The 22,897-nt window shown below is 36.8% G+C and overlaps 1 protein-coding gene across 2 annotated transcripts; it reads left to right on the top strand.

The window, feature by feature from the left end:
• Positions 1–715: 715 nt before the first annotated feature.
• Positions 716–20,535, top strand: ZNF507 (zinc finger protein 507). Of its 2 annotated transcripts, XM_065733188.1 has the most exons (7): positions 716–764; positions 4,018–6,125; positions 7,268–7,373; positions 12,159–12,273; positions 14,591–14,695; positions 17,207–17,341; positions 17,477–20,535. In XM_065733188.1, the coding sequence occupies exons 2-7, from the start codon at positions 4,023–4,025 to the stop codon at positions 17,838–17,840; spliced, it is 2,928 nt and encodes a 975-aa protein (XP_065589260.1). In that variant the 5' UTR covers positions 716–764; positions 4,018–4,022; the 3' UTR covers positions 17,841–20,535. The 2 variants fall into 2 exon arrangements, with proteins under 2 accessions (XP_065589260.1, XP_065589261.1); XM_065733189.1 differs by lacking the exon at positions 14,591–14,695.
• Positions 20,536–22,897: the final 2,362 nt, after the last annotated feature.

The raw sequence follows: 22,897 nt of genomic DNA, 5'->3' as shown, positions 1-22,897 counted from the left end.
AACTTTGAAAGTTCTCATATGAATCAAAACATAGCAAAAAATAGAGATGAAATAATACTTATTGAAATCAGGGCAAAGTCTTGAGCAATACCAAATTTGCCAATACTAAAATGCATCTTTTAACCCTACAAAACAGTACACAACCTTTAACAAAATTCCAACCTGCAGAAGGAAGTGAACTTGCAAAGAGATTCCTACAATTTTACAAGCTCCCACTAAAGTTCAGCTGAGCCCACATCCACATAGTTCAAGTGCCTTTCTGGAACAAGCATCAGATCTCACTTGTCATCACTTAGCCCTAAGCCATTACTGAAAATCGTAATTCGTATGAAATATCTCAAACTCACAGCATGTAATGCTTTGGTGCACAGCTTCTAGACCCTGACACGCAGCATATGTTTTCCACTCCGTATTCCTGCTAACTTCAAAGGAAACAACCCCCCATCCATTCCCTTTAGGATAGCATTTGCATTTATTTGTCACTTTAGACCCCAGAAATCTGTGGACTTTTATGTAGCGGCTTCTGTGGCGATCAGTCACGCTGTACTGCCATAAATTACGATACTGCCATCGCGCCGATGGCGGACGCCCGGCCCGAGCGCTCGGGCCCGGTGCCACCCAGCGAGGACCCGTTCCCATGGTAACGGCAGGGAGGCGGCGGCACGGCGGCAGCACCCCCCCTACCCCTGGTGATCACCTGATCCTCGCCGCCGGTCACGTGATACGGTCTCCATCGTCGCCATCTTGAAGCGGTGTCCAAGGGGGTGAGGAATTTTTTATTTTTTTTCCCCTCGTTTAAAACAGAAATTAACCCCAAGCCGCCCCTCAGCGCCTCAGCCGCGAGCGGCCCGGCGGAGGCCGGCGGGCGGGCAGGTAGGGCGCGAAAAGCGGTCGCGCCACACAGGGCCCGGGGCGGTGCTCGGAGCGGAGCCCATGTGCGGAGCGCGGGAGGCGGCAGCTCCCGGCGAACCTCCCACGCCGGCTCCGCGCAGCCCGGCCGCCCCTCGCCCGCTGCGGGCCCTCTGCCTTAGGGCCGCACGGTCGGCACCTGCGCGATATAAAGCGGGGAGCGCGCAGGGATTGGCGGCAGCGACGGGGGCAGCGAGCGGCGCTGGGGCGGGAAGGGGCATCCCGGGAGGGGAGGGGGGAAAGCCGCAGTTAGGCGGCCCCGAGCCGCAGCTCCTGTGCTGCCCCGGGGAGGCCGTCTCGGCGCGGCGCTGCCGGCACCGCAGCTCCGCTGGCAGCGGTTTCCCTGCCCCGCGGGGTGCAGCCTCGGCGAGAGGCGGCCGGGCCCGCAGATGGGATGATGCGTACTGCCATCAGCCATCCCTGTGCTGTCGTGCTGTTTCTTTGCATGACAAAGCACTGGTCAGCGTTACGCGTACTCTAAATGAAGAACTACTTAACGCCATTACTATCCATACGTATCGTAATTACACAGCTGATAACGTAGAAGCTGCAACAGGCATCCAAAGTTCAAACTTCTGGAGACATTCGATGTTTTCTGGTACATAGTGATATTATGTGGCAGCATTTTACTTCCGCAGTCTTTCAGCAGTCTTACCTCTTAATTTCTATTCTACTTTCAGTTGAAATAAGTAGGGCCAATATTTGCTTTTTCAGAACCATTACTTCAAGGAGATGTCCCACTCACAAACTCTGCACTGTGTCTGAGTTTCCCAACACTTACTAAACTTCTCAACTATAAAGCACTCAAGCCCAAACAGTAAGTGGAGTGGCAAATGAAAATAACTTTTGAGTTAGTTCTGCTCAGAATTTCTGTAGACCAACATCACGGACGCTTCTGAAAAATATTATGGTGGCCTTAAGGCTGACAAATGTATAAGACAGATATTTCAGAAATGTGAGCAGCTCTCTGATTTTTTACAGTTTGTTGGTGTAATTTTATTACTAGTGTTATTTAGTAACTATTTATCATATTAAATTTCAGTAGAAAGCATCCAAAAGTCTTGATCCTGCACATATTATCTGCATACAAATTCAGCACCCAATAGCTCTCCCAAAGCCCCATGGATAATAAATTTGAGTTATTCTGAATGAGTATCTTTGAATATTTATCTCCACATTAAATAAATTATTAAATGCAGATTCCTTTTTATTACAGAAATATGTTAACAACCTGCTTTTTGTTAGTAGAAGTACTTAACTCCTATTGTGGATTAATTGCAGGTTGTTAAATGTAGTTCATTTCTTGATGGATTCAAAAAATCTGTGTGTCCAGACCAAAATATTAAGGGAAGCAGTATATTGTGCTCACTGTCCAAAAGACGAGGAAGAAAAGTATCACAAATACATAGTTCTATATCTTCCTTAATAGTATTTTTTGAATAAAAATCTGAGAGGAATGGCATGTCTCAAGGTAACTTCGCTAGCTGTGATAATTAAATGTAAGAAAATGCAGTAAGATGAGATATATTTTAAAATCAAAACACTTGCATTGCTTTCCTATACAGTGAAGGAATTTGTTGCAGTTTTTATTTGGTCCTTTGAATGTGAATTCTTTGTCTTCGTGCCATACAGTAATAGGAAGATGCTTCATTCGTACCCACAGTGTTCCTTCAATAAATAAGTCTGCAAATCTTCTGTTAACAGTGGGCAATCTCATGAAGTCTTCCAGCATTGTAACGAAACTTTCCCCAACGTTGCTGTATTTCCTGTAATGTGAATATACAAATGCATTATTTACATAAGTCAAAATAGCTTCATGACACACAGTGCTGCCTTTGGTAACAGATCCCTGCTGCAGCTTCTGGCATGTCACCGGGGTATATGGTTAAAGGAAGGCTTTTATTCCTGTTTGTGTGCCAGAGTAAACAACGTTCTCTAGAAATACATTATCAGTTTTAAATTCCAGCGAAATACTAAGTCAAGAAGTAGAAAAGAGAGGATTGAATGGGTCTTTAGGCCAGTTGTAGAAGTTCTGATTTGGCCTGTGTGTCTTTCTCATAAAAACAGAAAGAAAATCAACATGAAGAACTGGGGATAAAGTTTCAAGGATAGCTGGTAAAAGAAACAACTGGCGTTCTTTATGCTCTTACATTTGTATTTATACACAGTGTATGAAGTATATATTGTATATTAAATAACTATTTATACACATAGTGGAACTTCTATCAATTATTTTCAGACATTTTTTCAGAAGTATATTCCACTGGAAGACTTTCTGTCCAGCACTGCTATCCCTACCCACAGTTTTGACCACATCACAGAGTATCTTTTCATGTAAATTTTTACATATTGGCTTCTAATTTAACCTCCAGTGCCACCACATTATTGCCTGTGGTTTATAGTTGGATATGTTTAAAGGAAGTGTAAGTGGAAATAGCTACTGCCCTTAGATTTCCCTCAAAACAGAAAAATTAAACCATGATGTTTGTACAAATTGGTTTTCCCTACAATAAAGGAATTGTAGGAAAAGCTACTTTTAGTAGCTTTATGGAAAACAACACTTAAAATAAGCATAATTTGACTATGAATGGCCTTTAATATAGTCAAGATGAAATGACTAATGTAATACCAGAATTAACCATAACATAAATACCAGAATTACTTATTTACCTATTTAGGAGACACTAGTGTATCAGAGTGAGAATGTTAGGAATACATTCCCAAATCATATCACAGCTTTTAAATACAAATCTACCAGTTCCTGTTGATAGTATATTTAAGTGTCCAGCATTCAGACATGTAATCCTTTTAAAGAAAAATGCAATAACTCTTAACACTGCTAATGAGCTTATGCTGGAAAAATATTTATCTTGCTGTTATACAACTTGGAGATGCACAGAGGCTGTTTTGTAAGCACTCCGTGCAGCTGTTTTGAATAGCATCTATATTATCTACTTAATGTCCTCAAAATATTTGGCTATTTTTATCACCATTCCGAAAGTTTTTATAAATTTAGTGGGTTTTGTCTCCTACATTTAGCAAAGAAATTGGAATAGTACTGCATTGTATTTTTGTTATTGTGTATAATTTTTAATATTTTTCTCCTAGGTATTATGGAAGAAGGAAGTAGTGTTGCAGTATTGATGCCAAATATTGGAGAACAGGAGGCTGTACTGATTTCTGAAACAGTCATTGGCCCAACACTGCAAAACAGTGATGATCAGAGAAAATGTAAAACTGATCCCTTAATCCATGTTATCCAGAAGCTAAGCAAAATAGTTGAAAGTGAGAAATCACAAAGATGCCTTTTAATAGGAAAAAAACGTTCCCATCCTGATGCTTCTGCACAGTCCTTTGATAATGTTTGTGAAATTCCAGCTAAAGCAATTGAGCTATCTGTTATTGCTACTAAAAAGACTGAAGAGTTACAAGCTGACTATTTTGTTACTGGATGTCTCCCACAAAGCAAAAAGAAGGTGACATGCTACCAGTGCAGTCTATGTAAGTTTCTATCGCCTTCTCTCTCAATGTTACAAGAACATATAAAACAACATGGGCAGAAAAATGAGGTGATACTAATGTGCTCAGAATGTCATTTTGCTTCTAAAAAACAAGAAGAACTTGAATCTCACTTCCAAAATCACCATGAGAATGAAGGTAAAAATAGCATTCAGATGAATGTGCAGCAATGTGTAAATTCCTCGAGTTCATTTTTGCAAGGGTCAGTAGAAGGAAATGTCACATCGGGGGCTGGAAATACAGAATGTAAAGATACCACTAAGTCTGGTCACTTACCTGAAATGGGTAGGAGGAAATGGTATACTTACGAGCAGTATGGCATGTACAGATGTTTAATTTGTCGGTACACCTGTGGTCAGCAACGAATGTTGAAAACGCATGCTTGGAAACACGCGGGTGAAGTTAATTGTTCCTATCCCATCTTTGAGGAAGAAAATGAAACTGCCAGCTTGTCAGAGACAGCTGTAACTCATACACCTCATAGCATGGATACAGTTGTTCTTTCTTTAGAAAACAATGAGCTAGATATCCATAGTGAACCTACTCTTCAGCTTCAGATCTGCAATTCTGAGCAACTGTCATGTAAATCACCAGTAGGAACAAATGCAAAAGAGGATGAGATAATAAATCAGTCTGTAGTGCATTCTCCTACTACGGAGGAGACTGTGTCAGATACGGAACAGGATACTTTGATAACTGATAGCCTACTTTCATCAGCGCAAAAAATCATTAATTGTAGCCCAAATAAGGAGGGTCACGTTAACGTAATAGTGGAACGTTTGCCAAGTGCTGAAGAAAGTGTCTTACAAAAGCCTTTCTTGATGAACACTGACATTAAAACAGAAAAAAAATTTATCTCACAGGAGTCACCTGTTACCTGTGAAGAACCCAATGGAGTTTATCAATCAGGTGAAATCCAAGAAGTAATAATAGGATGGAATAATACTGAGAAAAAAGATAATGAGTTAAGCTCCATAAAAAATGTAACAACTGATGAAAATGCACCTCCTGTACGAAGAAGGACAAATTCAGAGTCTTTACGACTACACTCTCTAGCTGCAGAAGCTCTTGTTACGATGCCTACCAGAGCTGCAGAGCTAACAAAGTCTAGCTTGAGGACTTTAACTGGGGAAGACTCTGTGGATGCAGATACAGGGCAGGGAGAGAATGGCAGCCCATGCATGACTCATTCTAGAGAGGCATCCTCGCTTAAGAATCCATCAGAGGAGTTTACTGGCCTAAACCAAAGTGAATGTGCAATAGTTGAGATACAGAAAGAAAGGCCAGAGTTATCAGAAGCACCAATTAAAATGGGCATTAGTATGTCACTACTCACTGTCATTGAAAAACTGAAGGAAAGGACAGATCAAAACGCTTCGGATGATGACATCTTGAAAGAATTACAAGACAACGCACAATGCCAGAATGCAAATGATGCAAATATTCCAGGAAATAACCTAGTAGAATATATACCCAATGTAGACCGACCCTACCGCTGTCGCCTCTGCCACTACAGCAGTGGTAATAAGGGCTACATAAAACAACATTTGAGAGTCCATCGTCAGAGGCAGCCCTATCAGTGTCCAATCTGTGAACACATTGCTGACAACAGTAAGGATTTAGAGAACCACATGATCAACCACTGCAAAACAAGAATGTATCAGTGCAAGCAATGTGAAGAATCCTTTCATTATAAGGTAAAGTTATCTGAGTTTGTCTATAATAGCTAAATAACCTGTTTTCCTGCTTTTATGTAACTGTTGATCCTGCTTTCTATCTACATTCATTCTGACATCCTGGCTTCATTTTCATTACAATTGGAGATTATTGCCAGCAGTACTTTCCAGATATACCATTTAGCTATAATAACTTTGCCTTACCCACAGAAATAAACTATCTTCTTCACAGAAGTTATTTTCATGAGAACCATCTGATGGACATCTTAATATGGTGTTCTGCTAACCTGTACCAACTAGAGAAGTGGAAGCTTCGGAGAACTTAATAGCTGCAACTTTAAAAGAATGTTCAAATGTTAAGACTAGTTGGAAGTGTTTGCAAAAGTAATAGTACCTGGTGATAATGGGAGAAACTGAAACAAATTCTCTTCTTTCTTCCTTTGTTGTGTGAGGCTTGATGTTCTGTAGAATTGAGATCAGTATAAAGCATTAGTGCTTGTGCATGTATTCCTATACACTCAGTTCAGTAATTAGGAACAGATAGCAACAGAAGGTAGTCACAAAAACTGAAACTTGTAGGCAATGGTAGTGCAGATTTTCCCTTATTTCCTGTTGTCTAGTCCTAATTTGAAAAAAATGTAGAGATTGTGTAGGAAAAGGCTGTCCCTCCTTCTCCCCAGGCAAGTAGAAACTACACATATTCTTAAGTCAGAAGGCAATAAGAAAATTAAGCCTATTTTCACACAAGCCATCCTCTAGCCTCTAATCTCATATTGTTTTTGGAGTAAAATAATTCTGGAGGAATAAGTGTTTGCCACTTGTATATGAGAATGGAGGAAGGATGTAAGTGAAAAGAAAAAGCTTGGAAGAAAAAAACACATTGCAGTATAGCTGAATACGAAATGAATATTGACACTTTTATAGTAAACATTTTATAAAAAATTAACGTCACATAATCATCTAAGTTATTTTCATCAATCCATTATGTTACTGTTTTTTTTTTCTAGTAAAACGTAACTGAGGGTTAATCTGTGTATACATAAATGTACATATTATACAGCTGTCTTTAAAAGTTGAGTAACAATGTGTAAATCCCTGTAATGTCTGAAGTAACCCGTGAATGTTTGTAGTGTATATTTAAACATGGGAAAATGTGTTTTCAGAGCCAACTGCGAAATCATGAGAGAGAGCAACACAGTCTTCCGGATATCTTTTCAACATCCACATCTAACAAACTAATAGTTTCCAGTGAAGTGGATGAAAGAGAAGGTACTGTTTATATTGACACTTGAAATGACAAAATGTTATTCATAAAGTTGCTTGTTTGCTATATTTTAGGCTTACTGTTTTTAAGATCTTTACTGGGCCAAATGTTTTCATGTTTATTCCTAACCTAAATGCATGTAAATGTTCAAACTTACCATAAGTGATCCATTTTGAGACCTCTTATGGACATTTATTAGTAGACAAGACATTTTTTGCATGTGTAATTAGATCCCATATTTCTTCTTTTCGCAGAAACAGTTAAAATACTTAACAGATATCTGGTATGGATTATTACTGTGCTATTTTAAGAAAAAAGAAAAACCTTTTTTTTCTTTCTTCAACAGCTACAGTATTTTTCAAATTGCCTGAAGTAAACAGAGGCAGCCTTTCTTTTAACTCACTGTGATAACATAGTTTGATATCAGCATATACATACAATGCTGTCCATTCTGTGATTTGAAATTTCTATATAAATTATAAAATGTCTAAAATAAGTTGTTTGTTTTATCTTTAGAGAAGCAAATTTAAGGCATTTGAAAAATAATCTGTAGTCATTGCCAGGGTAACAATAGGTAGGCATTTTCTAAATATGTGGTTAACTATGTAATTTAATCTTTCTTTTTTTCTTTTTTTTAAGAAAAACAAAGCGAACTTGATGTGTAAAGATAGTGAAGTAGGGGGAAACAGACAAGTTTTGAAGTTTAGGGAAGATGTAGTTTTAAAATCCTTTGAGTATCCTGTGATCTTAAAAACCTTTGAGTATCCAGGAGGACCAATATTTAATGTTTATTTTCAATGCATCCTCCTCTCTGGTGAGTTAAAGTTCCTGAAAATATTTACAACACTTCTTTAGGCAACACTGTAATTTTTAGTACTTGTCAATTTTAGAGCACTGTGGGAAAATGTTAGTAATTAAGTCACCTCTCAACAGCTGTGAGTGAGCTGAAATATGTCACATTTTGTGTACATAACTCTTCTCTGCTACACCTATGGTCTCTATTTAGATAGCAGAATGTGTTCTGTAATAGTACATAGATTGCAGTTGGAAACTCTGGGTTCTATTCTGACCTTGCTGACATTAGCACAGACACTTGTAAAAAGAGATACTAACCAGCATGAGTCATGATGGCTTGAACCTCCAACAGTTTATCCAAAGCAATATGGTCCACATCAGAATAAAGTGAGATCCATAACTCTTGACTTGCATTCTGTTAGCTCACACTGCGTCTTTTTTCTGGCTTTCAGTGTACAAGTTAGAAAATGAAGATGGCTAGCTGCTTTTGAAGATACTACATTTTAAAAAGGTGTTGTTAGATTTTATATCCTGACCTTGTAATTTAACGTCCATGAAAGAGGAGCCTCTGTTCATGAAAACTTTCCTGCTTTTAATTACCTCAGAGATTTTAAAAATATGTATTTTTGCTCATTACTGTCATATAAAAGTGCTACATCCAATCACTTCAATTGTTTACCCCACATGAAATTTAGTAATGTGGTTAGAATGAAAACAGTTCTCCTTTTGAAGTAGTATTAACTTATGCTGTGGAATGCTTACATTATTTTAGAATCAATTTATAATCAAATTGCAACACCACTGCAGTACAGCAATCTCTTGTCAAACAGATGCCATCCCTATAAAGCGGCACAAAACAAAGAAGTTTATGGCATAGCATCTGTTTATGTAAAAGATGCCTGAGCTGGAACAGTTTCATTTCTTGTTTATGAAATAGTTAGTCCTAGAAGTCTCTTTATTCATCATGGTAGTACAATAAATTAAAAGGGAGCATTGTGACACTGGATATGATTGGATTGTAAATGTCTAATAATGAAGGAATAGAGTAATAAGCAGAATTACAGGAGCACCTGTTACCATTGCAAGAATAAAGACCTGTGGTTTCCATGCTCACTTTCAAGAGACCTGATGTCCTCAATCTAGAAAGCAAAAAAGCCTCTACAACCTCAAGAAATAAGTCATCAGAGGAGGAAGGGGACAGCGCTGCTACTTTGCTTCAGCTAGAGATTATATGATGTATTATAATTTATGGGCATTTGTTGAAGGGATAAAACTAAAGTACTGATTGATATAAATAATTGCTCCTAAGTATGTGCTACTGGGTGGTTAGCTCCATATAACTATGCACCAGATAATATGTTTGCATAACACTTTAAAAATCTCATTAAATACTGTTTGCTTTAAGCTTACTGCCCAATAAAATACCAAATTCATAACAGAAAATACATTTAGAAGCTGTTTTTCTAAAGTTTCAGCTTTAAAGATGGAAAACCCATTCAAGTAGAGCATGCAATAGCCCAACCTTCATAAAACTCCTCCTCTATAATAGATCTGCAGCCCAGTGTCTCTGTGTTCATCTGAGTTTTCCTGCATAGATATGCAATAATAAAATAATAACTGCAGTCTCCAAGGGTAAAATTAGGATTGTTTTGATAATTTGCATAAAAGATTTTTTAAACAGCAGTAAATTTTAAAAAGCTAAATGAGAACACAGAAGGAAAAAATTGGATATATTTTGCTTAAAGAACATTAATGTTTAATTGCAAAGTGTGCATGCTAAGTATTACTTCCATATTATTCTTTATTTAAATAACAGATGAGTGAGCAATTTGGCATGTTAGATTTTGAAGTAAAAAGTAAGAAATACTATTATTTATATTTTATTCTATTTATCTTACACACAGGATTATTACATTTTGTTTTAGACTATCTGTGCATTCTGATGCTATTTAAATGACATACTATATATTCTTCAGACTAACTCTGTTGTACCCGTACTACCTAATTATTTCAAATGTTGAACCAAAAATGCTGATTTTTTAAGTAAAAGTTTAATTATTGATAATCTTCACTTCATGTTTAAGTCAGTTGTATCAGCATACAACTCAGAAAAATGTACTGAAGAATATTTGTTATAATTCAGTGCCCTGTGGAAAAAAAAATCAAAGAGAAAAAAACTTCCATTTTGGACATCAAATTCTGTTGTTTCCTCTGCAACGTCTTGAAAGAATTTTATCCTTGAAAGAGTAAACACTTAATTTTTGCTTTGATGATGATTAGATTCAGTCTAGATTATTTGAGTCCATCACCAAAGGAAACTCCAGAAAAAAACTATCTAAGAGTTCTGTCTGAATTCAGTCTGCTTCTCTCCTTCCTCCCTTTGGCAGAAGAGAACTGGAATTCAGGAGGTGATAAAGGAGTGGGTTTCACTCAGTTTGTATTACTTCATACAGGAAAGAAGTTCATGGTATTTGGACCTAAACAGAGATGAGTCTAAAAAGTCTACTATACATCTTTGCGGTCAGTTGGAATTTGAACTAGTCCTATTGCTAGTTACATGGGAGAAGTGGCCAATCCCCACCTCGTCACAACCTCCCCTTCAGGTAGTTGTAGAGAGTGATAAGGTGACCCCTGAACCTCCTCTTCTCCACTTCCCTCAGCCATTCCTTGTAAGGTTTGTGCTCCAGACCAGTTTTGTTGTCCTTCTCTGATCACACTACAGGGCCTCAGTGTCTTTTTTGTGGTGAGGTGTCCAAAGAATATCCTAGTAGCCTCACAATACAAAGCGATGGTTTATGCTGAAGATGAGCTTCGTAAGAGCATACGGTAAGAGCAAGAGTTACGGAAGTTCTTGCAAGATCTAAGCTTTACTTTGTCTCCCATACATTACATGATGAACCATATACTTATTTTGCTCTTGTCAAGTATCCATCAAAGAAAGTCTCCAGGGATCTGTATCAATTTCTTCAAAGCTCTTGTGTATAACTGAGATTAATAGCTTGACTGTTAACTCAGTTAATATGAATTTGGATAAGGATAAAGCGAACTTGAGCAACTTACCTGTGCTTGGAAAAGTAGAATTCAAAAACTTAGACTACTGAACAGGTTAGATGCTGAAAGGAAGCCCTTAGATGTTACTTAGATACTTCCTTTGGCAAACAGCTCCCATCTGTTGTTCCATTGTATTTCTGCTACTATCTCATTTGAGGAGTGAAGGCTACACGATTGGCTGGAGCAGGAATACTATCCCTCCTCCTAAACATTAATATTTCAACCCAGCTAAGTTACATTATTCAGTGAGGGAGCAGGAATAGGACTGTTAAAGTCTACAGTCATGTCCCAAAAATATTCAAACTGTGCACTTGCGGGCACACATTTTCCTGTGTTAAATAAGTCATTAGACTTTGTCTCTGCAACCATGAATTTTTAAAAAGTCTCTTTCATTCTGGAAGAAAAAATGATTTTTATTACAATTGCTTTTCAGTGATTGGAGAAGTTCCAAATTATTTCTTAGTACATCTGGTCAGTATCTTTTTTTATTTTTATTTTTTAATCACGTCAGATTGTTCTAAAAGTGGATGATAAAAAGAGTCTGGGTGCTTCAGGAGACCTTTTCCTTGTCTTTACTATATTTGCCAGTTAGAAACTTACCCTTTTTGTCCATCTTTTTTTCTTCATTTGATTCATTCTCTCACATTTTTTCAACTTTTGCTATGACCCAGGATTTTGAACGTATTGGAGGAAGAATGGAAGTGTTCATAGAAAGGAAGAATGTGTCTTCCCAAAATGTTAATAATTCCAATAAATGATAGGGACAATGCAGAACAGCATGGTAATCAAATACACTTTTATTATCTCTAAGTTGGTTGCCAGTTTGCTTCAGTAAAATACGACTTTTAAAGTTAATTCACATTTCATAATTTTCAGCTGTGCTGAAATTATTAGCTGAGATTTGCTGGATGCAAATCTCTAAAATTTTGCTTTTTTTTTCATAGGAACTAAGTCTTCAGTTCAGAAGTTGTACAGATGTGATGTATGTGACTACACCAGCACAACTTATGTTGGCGTACGAAATCACAGACGAATTCATAACTCTGATAAGCCATATAGGTAAGTGTCTTAATTACTCCTAACCAATGCTAGTCTCGTAGACTGCTTATTTTAACTAAAAAGATTACTATATTGCTCATGGAATTTTGAAGATACTGTTAAATAATGTCTATTCAATAATTTTACTGCAACTTTGAAGGAGCCACTCTTAATGTCTGCCTCAAACTATGTAATTAAGATTTGCTGTCATCTCCAGGATGTTATGTGTAAACAGTTTGTTTTCAGCTTGAAGCATCCAGATGTGCAAAGTGAAGCAAATACCTTGTAATATTCAACTATGGCCACTAGTAATTAGCACTATTTAGCAAACTCCTTTAATACTTTTTGGATTTGCCTTCTTGCAAAGTGTTCTCCATTGCTGTTAAGCTTTGTTTTAAAGTCGTAAGGCAAACAGCAAGATACACATTTCTTTTTGAAGGAAGTAAGAATCATAGGTGTCCATAAACTATTGGTTTACTAAAGTTGGCAGAATGCTGCCCGTTGACCTGTTCCCAGTTCCCTTACCTTTTTTTACAGGTTTCAAACAGTATCATCGCATTTAGGCTCAGATACAGCTTTTCTATAAATGATGTTACATGGACGTATGTAGAAAATTGATATCTAAAATTGTCTGTAATACTGTATGGTTCAGTTCCTCAGCAGAAAAAATTAATCATATTGCATGAACTCGTGCAATTTAAATTTGCTTATTTACTGTGGATCTCTGTCCCTCTCTAGTGGTGAGAAAACAGATGAGAGTTAATACAATTTTTGACTATTTAGCACAAACTCTGGAAACTCACCTTAACACCTGGAAATGCTGAACTCAGAGGCTTTCTTTTTTGTCTAAATTGTACAACAGGATGTTTTATTTTGATTTGTGCATTATAATGATATCCAATATCACTGGCAAAAATTTGTAAGATGTTTTCTCAGGGAGCAAGTGTGGAATACAAATAGGTTTTTTCTTTTTCTCAGAATCTTCCCTATTGCCATTATTTGTTACTTGGTGTGGGTTGGAACAGTAGGTCTGTGGTGTCTTGCTATCTTCTGAGTTAGTGCTAGCTAGTCTGTTTGATCTACAAACCACTGAAATTTTTCCACTGGTGATATAGACTGCTGCATACTACATTTAAGCCTACTGATCCAGCTTGCCTTTCTTACCAGTTTTGTGCAAGCCCTTTAGGTACATCTGCAGGCCTGGTGGGATACTCAAGCCACAGCCTAGAAACTGTAAAGATCCAGTATTTGTGGTATTTCTCATTTTGAAACGTATTCCTCAAGCTGTTCATGACATCAGATAGCAACCTAACTACATTGCAGCTATTTCTGTACCCATAAAAATACTTCACTATTTATTTAACAAAAATTGATGGAAATTAAACTGTGTATATAGCCTCTAATTATGTGTTTTTGTAGATTTGATACCTCCTGGATTTTAATACTGCTCAGTTAAATCCTTTCAAAAATAAAGTGAGTAATCTCAAGTTAAATGTCCTGCAGTATCAATCTTTTTTACCCTGTAAACCAAATTTAGTAATTATTGGACATTTTAACCATTTCAGAATAGAAACAACTAAAATCCTGACAAATGTGCAAAATTTTAGCTGATCCTGATGACTTCCTTAAGATCTATTTTAATGTTATATATAGGAAACTTATGTAGTAACAAACTGATATTTATGGATAGCTTAGTACTCTGTGAAGTACTCTGGGATCCATATCCAGGGATCCTGAGCCAGATCAGAACTTTTATGTTTTATTTCTGTGTAAAGATAGTGTGACAGCAGTCAAAAAATAAAATCTGAGTGTGATGAGACACGCTTGTTGTAGGGCCTGACTTTTACTTCAGCTGTAATGCTCTGAAACTTAGATGTTTTATTACTTAATAGGCAGTTTGGCTTTTATAATGTCATGAGAAATTATGTGTTCGACTTTACGAAACAGACTTCTTAAGGAACAAGACTCAGAAAGTGCACTGCCTCCCTATAGTTTTTATGTCATATTCTGCTTTTGCAAACATAGCCATGCAACTTACATCATGACTGCTTCAAGAGCATCCCTTATAGATCATAATCCTTATCAGCTTCAGGAGTGGTGCGGAAGGTGGACATGAGGACAGGACATGATCTGTATGCATAGTGATCCTAGCTCAAAGTTGGAGGCTTTTTGAAAGATTCTCATATTCCAAAAATTAGAAGTTAAATGTCATCACTTAGACTTCTGTAAATGCTGTAAGCCTTTAATTGCAGTCTTTCCAGATACCTTTGCTTTCTCCTAGATTTTATTTCTGGAATAGTGCTAGCAGTTAATTGTCAGATTGTTGTTGTCTCTTTAGATGTCGAGTATGTGACTTCGCCACCACAAATATGAATAGCTTGAAATGCCATATGAGGCGTCACCCCCAGGAGCATCAGGCAGTGCAGCTAATGGAACAGTACAAGTATGTAACAGTTTGGATTTAGCAAAAAGCTGTGGTAGTAGTGATTTTATTGTCAAGATATAAGGCAGAGTTCAGATTCAGATTACATTCTTTTCCCTCCTAGATTCCTTCTTTGTTCCAGTGACTTTTTTTTTTAAAAACAGAGAAGGAAAAAGATTTGATGGGGCATTCCCAGGTGATGTTTTTGCTAGCTAATTAAATACATCCATGACATCCCTCTTTCTTTCCAAAATGGCTTGGTTGCATATAAACTGCTTATTGCAAGAGGTTTCTAGGCTGCATTCGTTACCAAAGCATGCTCAGAACTGTTCAGGAGAATGCATATGCTGAAACCGTGCCAAGGGCACTTCTAACAATTGTGAATTGTTAACTTCCACTGCCCAGGAATTTTTCTGGCTTTGTTAAATATCCTACTCTAGGTACAACCCTGGTAAGAATCCAGGTTTAAATCACACTGCCCAAAATAAAAGTAATATGAATGATTATTATGTTACCCATAATATCATTTCATTTAATATACATCATATTCTAGATAATGATCATGAAGCGTAGACCATCAGACTAAAAACTGATGTGTTTCTGTGTCTTTGATGATGTGTGCTAAAGCAGTCAACAGCATTTAGCTCATGCTATCAGCAAAGTAAATCTGGTAGTAAATTAGCTGTTTAAATTAATGCACTTAAAAAAAGACTAATTAAAAGGGGTTAAAAACACTGACCTGTTGCTTCATTCACCATTTATCAACCCACTGAAGCCCAGTTGTGCAAGTGGTGCAGAAGAAATTACATAACATCATATAATAAAATACCAGTGGAGTACATATGCATATAGGATGAAATCAATTTTTTGTGTGTGTGTGTGTGCCTTTTGCAAAAACTCATTTCGGCCTGATTTTACCCATAAATGAACTGCCTTTTATCTTACTTTTAATGGTGGCAGTCTTTTGAAAAACACTTATCAGAAGTACTAACATTTTAAATCTGAGGTGAAGTTGTCTGTTTTTGAAAGCATCTGCTTTCTTTACAAGGCTTCAAATTATAAGGAAAAGGGAAAAATTGAATAGTGCATTCTAAGTCAAGTAACAGAGATAAGCTGAGCTAGAAGGACATGCCTGTTGTGCCCCAGCAGGACAGAATTATCTTCCTACATAAAGAAGGCAATGGAGTGATGTCATGCAGTATCATTCATCTCCTTCATGCTGAAAGGACTAGTTTATCATCTCAGAAAACACTTGCAGAAAAACAAAAAAAACAACAAACCAAATCCACTTCCTCTGTTGTATATTCATGTATTAAAATAGTCCTGTGCGATTTATCAGTCAGGTTATTTCTGAGTATGTAATATATCTTTATGTAAATATTATTTATTTTTCAAAGTTTTTCAGCTGTTCTGCACAGGAGGAAGAAGCACTTTTTGTTCCATCCAGAATCTTCCTCTGTATTTTTCTGAGTGTCATTAATAGTCTGAATTTGCAGCTGTTTTTTGAAAGAGAGATAGGATTATTGGGAAAAAAATAGAAAGATGTACCAAGCTATTACCTGTCTTAAGCATTCACAGTTGTGTTTAATTTACTGAAGTATATTATTGTTTCTTCTATATTGTGTGAAATCTTGTTTCTATAAGCAGTAATTGGAATTGTATACATAAAGACCTTACATCCTAAATACTGTAAGTGTAAATTAAATTTAAGAGGACAAAAAAAAAAAACAACTAAAATTTGAAAAGCATTTCCCAAACTGTTGTTCCTCAAATGATCAAATACAACGTAATAACTAGGATTCTTTAGGATATTATTTTTTCCTGAATTTTATGTATAAATTATGAACTGAGTTGAAGAACAAGACAGCATACTGTATGAGACAGTGTTTGTTAGGGGACAGAAAATCAGTGGTACCTCAACCTACTGGAAAACTTTATGGACAGAATTGTCATCGTGTGAGTTTTAGTCTGCAGATGTATTTCAAAACCTGACTGGATGCTGCTGGGAACCTGCTCTAGCTTATCCTGACTGAACAGCCGGATGGAGCTGAATATTCTCAAGGGGTCCCTTCCAACTTCTGCATTTCTGCGATCCTCAAATAAACTAATACATGCTGCACCAAGAAGGGCTTTATCAGTTCTGCTTAAATTAGCAGTGCTAATTATTACAGTTTCTGCTTGGTTCAGAACAATGGCAAATAGAGTTCACTATCTGCCTGCCAGATGCCGTACAGATGTACTCCATGTTTCTGCAGTCATTAGAATTATTGCACTTTTGCAGTGTTTAAACAGATTTAACAGGCCAAATAGACAAGATTTCACTTAAGTTGTTTTGGAAATCTGAAGAGCCGATCTTAAATTCTCAGACTCTATAAATTACATTGTAGAATGAAATTTGCAAACTTATTTCACCTAGTTGTGAGGATTGATATGTATCTTGCTGCTTACTCATCCTTTTGGGAGAAAAAATGAATTGCTACTATAGTAAAACTTAACTTCTTAATGAATCTCTTCTCCACTTCTTTTCCTTAGGTGTTCTCTCTGTGGATATGTATGTAGCCATCCTCCTTCCCTGAAGTCCCACATGTGGAAACATGCGAGCGACCAAAATTATAACTACGAACAAGTCAACAAGGCTATTAATGACGCAATTTCGCAGAGCAGCAGGTATGTCAGGTCTACTTTCAAACCAGTTATTTAGAATTTTCAAATAAGCCAATTCTGATCCAAAGTAAAATTTCCAACTGCACTGTACATTTTGATAGTTGTTTCATTTTTTTATTATTTTTATTATTATTTCAGGTTTCAAGGACAGCTTCCTGACAAAACCTTATTAGAAGGCACAGAAGAAAGTACAGTATCTATTCTAGGAAGTTCAGACAACTTGGTGTCTTTTACAGAGTCTATTAACCAGACTAATAATGAAATTCCAGGTTCTGATGAAAATGAAAAGCCTAATTTGATGAATACCTCATGCAGTTTAGAAAAGAACTCCACTCTACCCCATCTTGGCACAGAATACTGTGTTCTTCTCTTCTGCTGCTGCATTTGTGGTTTTGAGTCTACCAACAAAGAAAATCTGCTAGATCATATGAAAGAACATGAGGGTGAAATAATAAACATTATCCTAAATAAGGACCACAGCACAAATCAGAGCACAAACTAAGTGAAGCAGAAAGTTTGAAGAGAGGGTTTCCTAAAGTGAATATTTTCTTTCTTCACTAATTTTGCCTGAGGAACTAAAGAGAATTGCAAACAGAATGTGACGATTTCCCACCCTTGTTTCAGTGAGAATATTGATGAATCATTTTAGAGATAAATACTGGGAGGAGAGAATAGAACAATTCACATTAACCTGTTATTTCTCTATATGGTGCCAAGAATTCAGGATTGTTCTTTTTTTCCTTTTATTGTCAGGTACTAGTCAGTAATAGTTCATGAGTACAGTGTGTTAAAGCCCAAAGGTATGAAAGCTTTGTATCAACTGAAAAGCTTTGCTGTTTTCCAAATATTTTGGCATGAAACTTTTTTACTCTCTTTTTTGAAACTAGCAACACACCAGATACAAATTTACAATGTGATCTCTTCAAACTCAGCCTGGATTCCAGTAGGTAGAGAGAGGGGAGGTGGGTGAGGACGTGTGTGCTTGCACGTACGCCTAGGCATTTCATTTTCCACTATTTTTAAAGCTTTACAAACTCTAACCTGTGTTTCAAAAAGAGAGCAGTATCCTATCTGAAAAGGTAGCATATATCTTTTCAATTGATTGTATGTAAAAGATTATTTATAATAATAGCCTGCTGCCTCTTAAGGGCTTTATAAACACATTCAGCAGAACTATTTAAAAAATAAAAAAACTTAAAACCACACAACAAAAAACAAAACAGAGCATCTCAGATCTCACTTGTACCTTGTAGAGATTATTTTGCAGTACAAATGAGGAGTGTTTATAAAGAGATCAAGGTGATAATAATTGCCACAAAGAGATTTTTAAACCTATGTAGATCCCAAGGATGTAGGTGAGCATGAGCAGGGATTTTAAGAAATGCCTACATGCTTTGGAGTTCTTTCAAAATCCCACTCACTGTCTAAATTTCCCAGTTGTGTGGCAGAATTGTCACTGTAGAAACAGTTCATAGAAAGATAATTTTCTTACAGAAAGTTACATTAAAAAGAATAAAACATGCCAAATGATATTTTACGGAAAAGCATCAAAACCAGGCAGTTGTAGAATGAAGTCTGCTAGTTTATGAATATGAATTTATAAAAGGAATTGAGGATTGCTTTGTTTTCTAAGGAGCACATAGAAATCTCTCTTTTTTTTTCCTACTAACAGTGGTCTGCAGTAGAAGACATTCATCTACATATCAGTTGGGATCAGGTTAATTACCAGGCAACTTTTTGAGGTTATGTATGAAGTTGGCTACCTAAATTGTTCGTGATAGACACTTCAATTGAATGTAACATTAGCACTTCTGAATAAGCCCTTTCATAACATGATTTAAACTTTCTAGCGTGGCTATTTATTTCTGCTTTTAAAGAATGCCAGTTGCACAGAAGCATGCCTAGTTCCTGACATGGGAATGCAGTTACCTGATTTTTTTATTAGCTTATTACTTAAAAAATTACTTACTCTTAGAAAAATAGTGTTTTATTCCCCATTTATGCATTTCTGTTAGCAGAAAATAAGCTACAGTAATAAATTCAAGAAAGTGCTGTGTGTATGTATGTAGCATACAGTCTTGCTGTGCACTGCTGACTGAAAGTGGCAGAGGAAAAGAAAAAAACACATCTGGTTACAACTTTACAATATAGCATGAAATCTTATGCTGGAGCAATTGGTTTGAAGATTCCAGCTACATTTTGTGATTTTTCTTTGTAAAGTGATTTCCTCAACTTGTTCTTTGGATTAGATATATATTACTTTGTTTATAAATTAGATATCAGAAAGTATATATTTTACTTTAAAAATTGGTCACAATATAATGTCAAAGATCTTTATGAAGTATTTGAGCTACTTAAAATACAAATGTGAAGCAAGTACTATTTTCTATTCATATTTCTACAAAAGGATTTTACTTTTGAAAAACATGATTTATTCGCATTATGTCAAAATGAATTAGAGATAGTTAAACTCTACCAGTCAGTATGTGCAGCACCCATAGTTTGCCACGTTCTTATTTCTGCATAAAGGGATAGTTATGTAAGGTTGCTCTGCTAGTGGGAGAAAGAAGGTGAAAAACTTGTGCTCAGAAACTCAGAAGATAAGCAAGTAGCTTTGAGTCTAAGTTAACAGTTTGGTTACATGTTCAAGCCACACTTTCAGCAGCAAATAAATGCACCAAGACTCCTTGTAATGGGATTGGGAACCAGGAGGTATCTATTTACAATTGCTTTTTGCAATCTCGTTGCTTTTTTTCTGCTAAGCCATGGGTTACTACACAATAGTATCAAGTTAGTTGCCTCTGAAAACTGCTGTCAATCCTAATGCCAGCAAGTGATTCTTTCCCATAAACACAGACATTTTTAACTGTTTCCATGCTGCTTGCTGTTAGTTACCCACTCACAATTCCCATGGCCTTTATCAGAAGTTCTGCATGTGAAGTAATGGTAGGCTTAGTTTCTGAAAGCAAAGTATTTCTCAGGTTATCTGCTTTGGAAAGCATATGGTTGGCTTGGCTGCACGTTATATAAGGTTTTTTCAAGCACATTTCAAAGTCACTAACTGCAGCCTTCCCCCTTTTATAAGCTTTTAAAATATTTTTTGGATCTTCTCTCTCATCACTATCAGCTGTTCTCTTCCTGTTTTAATTAGCACTTAGTCTGCAATGTGAACTGTAACTTATAGCTTTGATTTTAAATGCCTGCTAACAAGAAAACTTCATTCATTCTAAGCTATAATGATAAATAGGTGCATATTTCATCTTTCCAATTTATGCTTGGCCTGGAGAAATGGGATTCAGAGTTATTGTATTTTCCTCTTTCAGAAGCACTTATTTAATCATTTTTTTAAAATGTACAGTTGGTGCTCAAAGTAACATTTGTTAAGATATATTTAATAGAAATTTACATTTGCATTTGATATTCACGGACATGGGTACATGTATTTTTTTAAGAAAAGGTATTGTAACACTATGGCACTGCTTTTATAGCCAAAGTATAAAAAAAATTAGAAAACTGACATGTAAAGACTGCAGTTAATGCTGATACTGTATCTTATTAAATAGGATGACTTCCGTTTTATGAAATTATCCAGCACATTAAGCTGCATGCCTTAAGCTCTCTAGGATTGTGTTCCTGATAGATGACTGTTTGGAACTATGAAGCAAAGTCTGTAGTACTACTTTAACTACCTTCTGAAATACTGTACAATGTTAGAATAATTTATTTTGCTTTACAGGAGTTTGTCATGTATTGACTTTAATATTGTATTTTGGTAATAAACTTTTTTGTTAAATGCTTGAGTCATTTTTATTTGACCCATATGAAATACTGTTAATAATACCAAAAAGTGATCTCTGAAGCAGTGTTTAGAGAGATGGGAATCTGCTTAAATCAAAAAGTATTTGAAATACTTAAATTGTTTAATTACTTAATTGTGCCTTCAAATTTCATAACGCAACTAGTGGGAATTTTGTTCCCAGTTTAAACGGAGTGAAGCCCTTACACTGTGGGTTTTTTTCAGGAAGTGACAGACTTGTGCTTATCCATTATGCAAGCTAAGTTTTGCAATCTAGTTTTAAATATACAGTGTGCTTCTTGGCCTTACAGATTTTCCTCCCATCTCCAAAAAACAAACAAACCAGGTCTAACTCAGCTACTGCTGTGTGCCAAGGAGAGAAAGTCCTATCAGAGTCCCCACTGCTGGTATTATCGTGGCTTTCACTGACATAAACATATTTTGCTGCTGCTCTTGTATCCCTGCAGCCACTTACATTAAAAAATAAATAAAAGGAACTGCAAACAGGTTTAGATACAACACTACAGATCACTGTATTTATTGTGCAGTCTTTTAATGTTTTCTTTAACATAAAATCTGTCATAAAAGTCATGACATCCAGGTATTACCCTATTCACTCCCTTCAGCTTCCTAAAACAGAACAGTCTCAGCAGAACTTATTTTACCTCCCCAGATATCCTGGTCTCGTGATCCTACCAGTACCCGCAGCCCCTTCTCTACTGTGCATACATGCTCCCACACCTTCCCTCCATTTATGCCAGCCCAGAGTGGGCTGTGGCTGATCACAGAGATAGACCAAGGGCACACAACTTGCTTGGACAGAGCTGTGTTGGACACCTAGTGACTGCAGCACTGCTGGGAATTGGGAGAAAACGAGTTACAGCACGGTTGGGAAGGGAATCACAACACAACAATGTCCTATAGCTCTGGAAAGTACTTACAGTGAAAATTAACTGCTTAAAAGGTAACGCAATATGCTGCTCTTTACAACACAAAAATACACATACTCAGAACTTAACTTAAACCATAAAAACATAGGAAGCATAACAAAGATAGATCCTTAAAGTCTACCTGGCTTTGCATGTTCTAAGACATCGTTCTGAAAGCTCTGAGACACCAGGATGCTTACAGTTTGCTGGGCCTCTCCAAGGAAGTCTTCCCTGAATTTCTGCCTGTTTGAAACACTGATGTTGAACTAATTGTGAACTAAAAAGCAAGTACTGGTGTGAAATTGTGATTGAAAAGCACCTGAACCTCATGCACAAGAAGTTAATTCCACTTCAGTCTGTACTGCGGTATTTGTATGGATTTGGGGGAAATTCGCTTTTGTGTGATTGGATACAGGAATCCAAATTTGTATAAGGTTTTATGGGGATACTCTACTATGAGAAAAAGCTTTAAAGGCACTGCAGTGAAGAAGCACTGGTTGCACTTGTTGAGTTGGAAAAAAAAGAAGTCTGATGTTGCAGGGAGATTTTTTTTGCACCTTTGTATTGCAGTTAAATACAACGGAGCTTCCAAAGCACACAGCACAACACACCTCTCCATTCTGAGATTCTAATCTAAAAAATCTCACAAATCTCTGGAACTGTGCCAGCGTGGAAGAACCCAAAAAAACCGAACTCCATAGCACCGTTTTGCAGGGACTCACCCCGGCCGCGCTGAGCCCGATATGCATTCAAACCACTAAAGAATAACCGACCCTTACTTCGGGGGCAGGGACGGGCTCGTAGCCGGGCGCTACAAACCGCAGAACCTCTCCG

The sequence above is a fragment of the Cyrtonyx montezumae genome, unplaced genomic scaffold, assembly GCF_038088225.1.
Source record: "Cyrtonyx montezumae isolate F1298 unplaced genomic scaffold, pur_monq_1.0 scaffold_17, whole genome shotgun sequence".
Classification (NCBI taxonomy): domain Eukaryota; kingdom Metazoa; phylum Chordata; class Aves; order Galliformes; family Odontophoridae; genus Cyrtonyx; species Cyrtonyx montezumae.
This window is presented reverse-complemented; position numbering and strand designations above follow the sequence as displayed.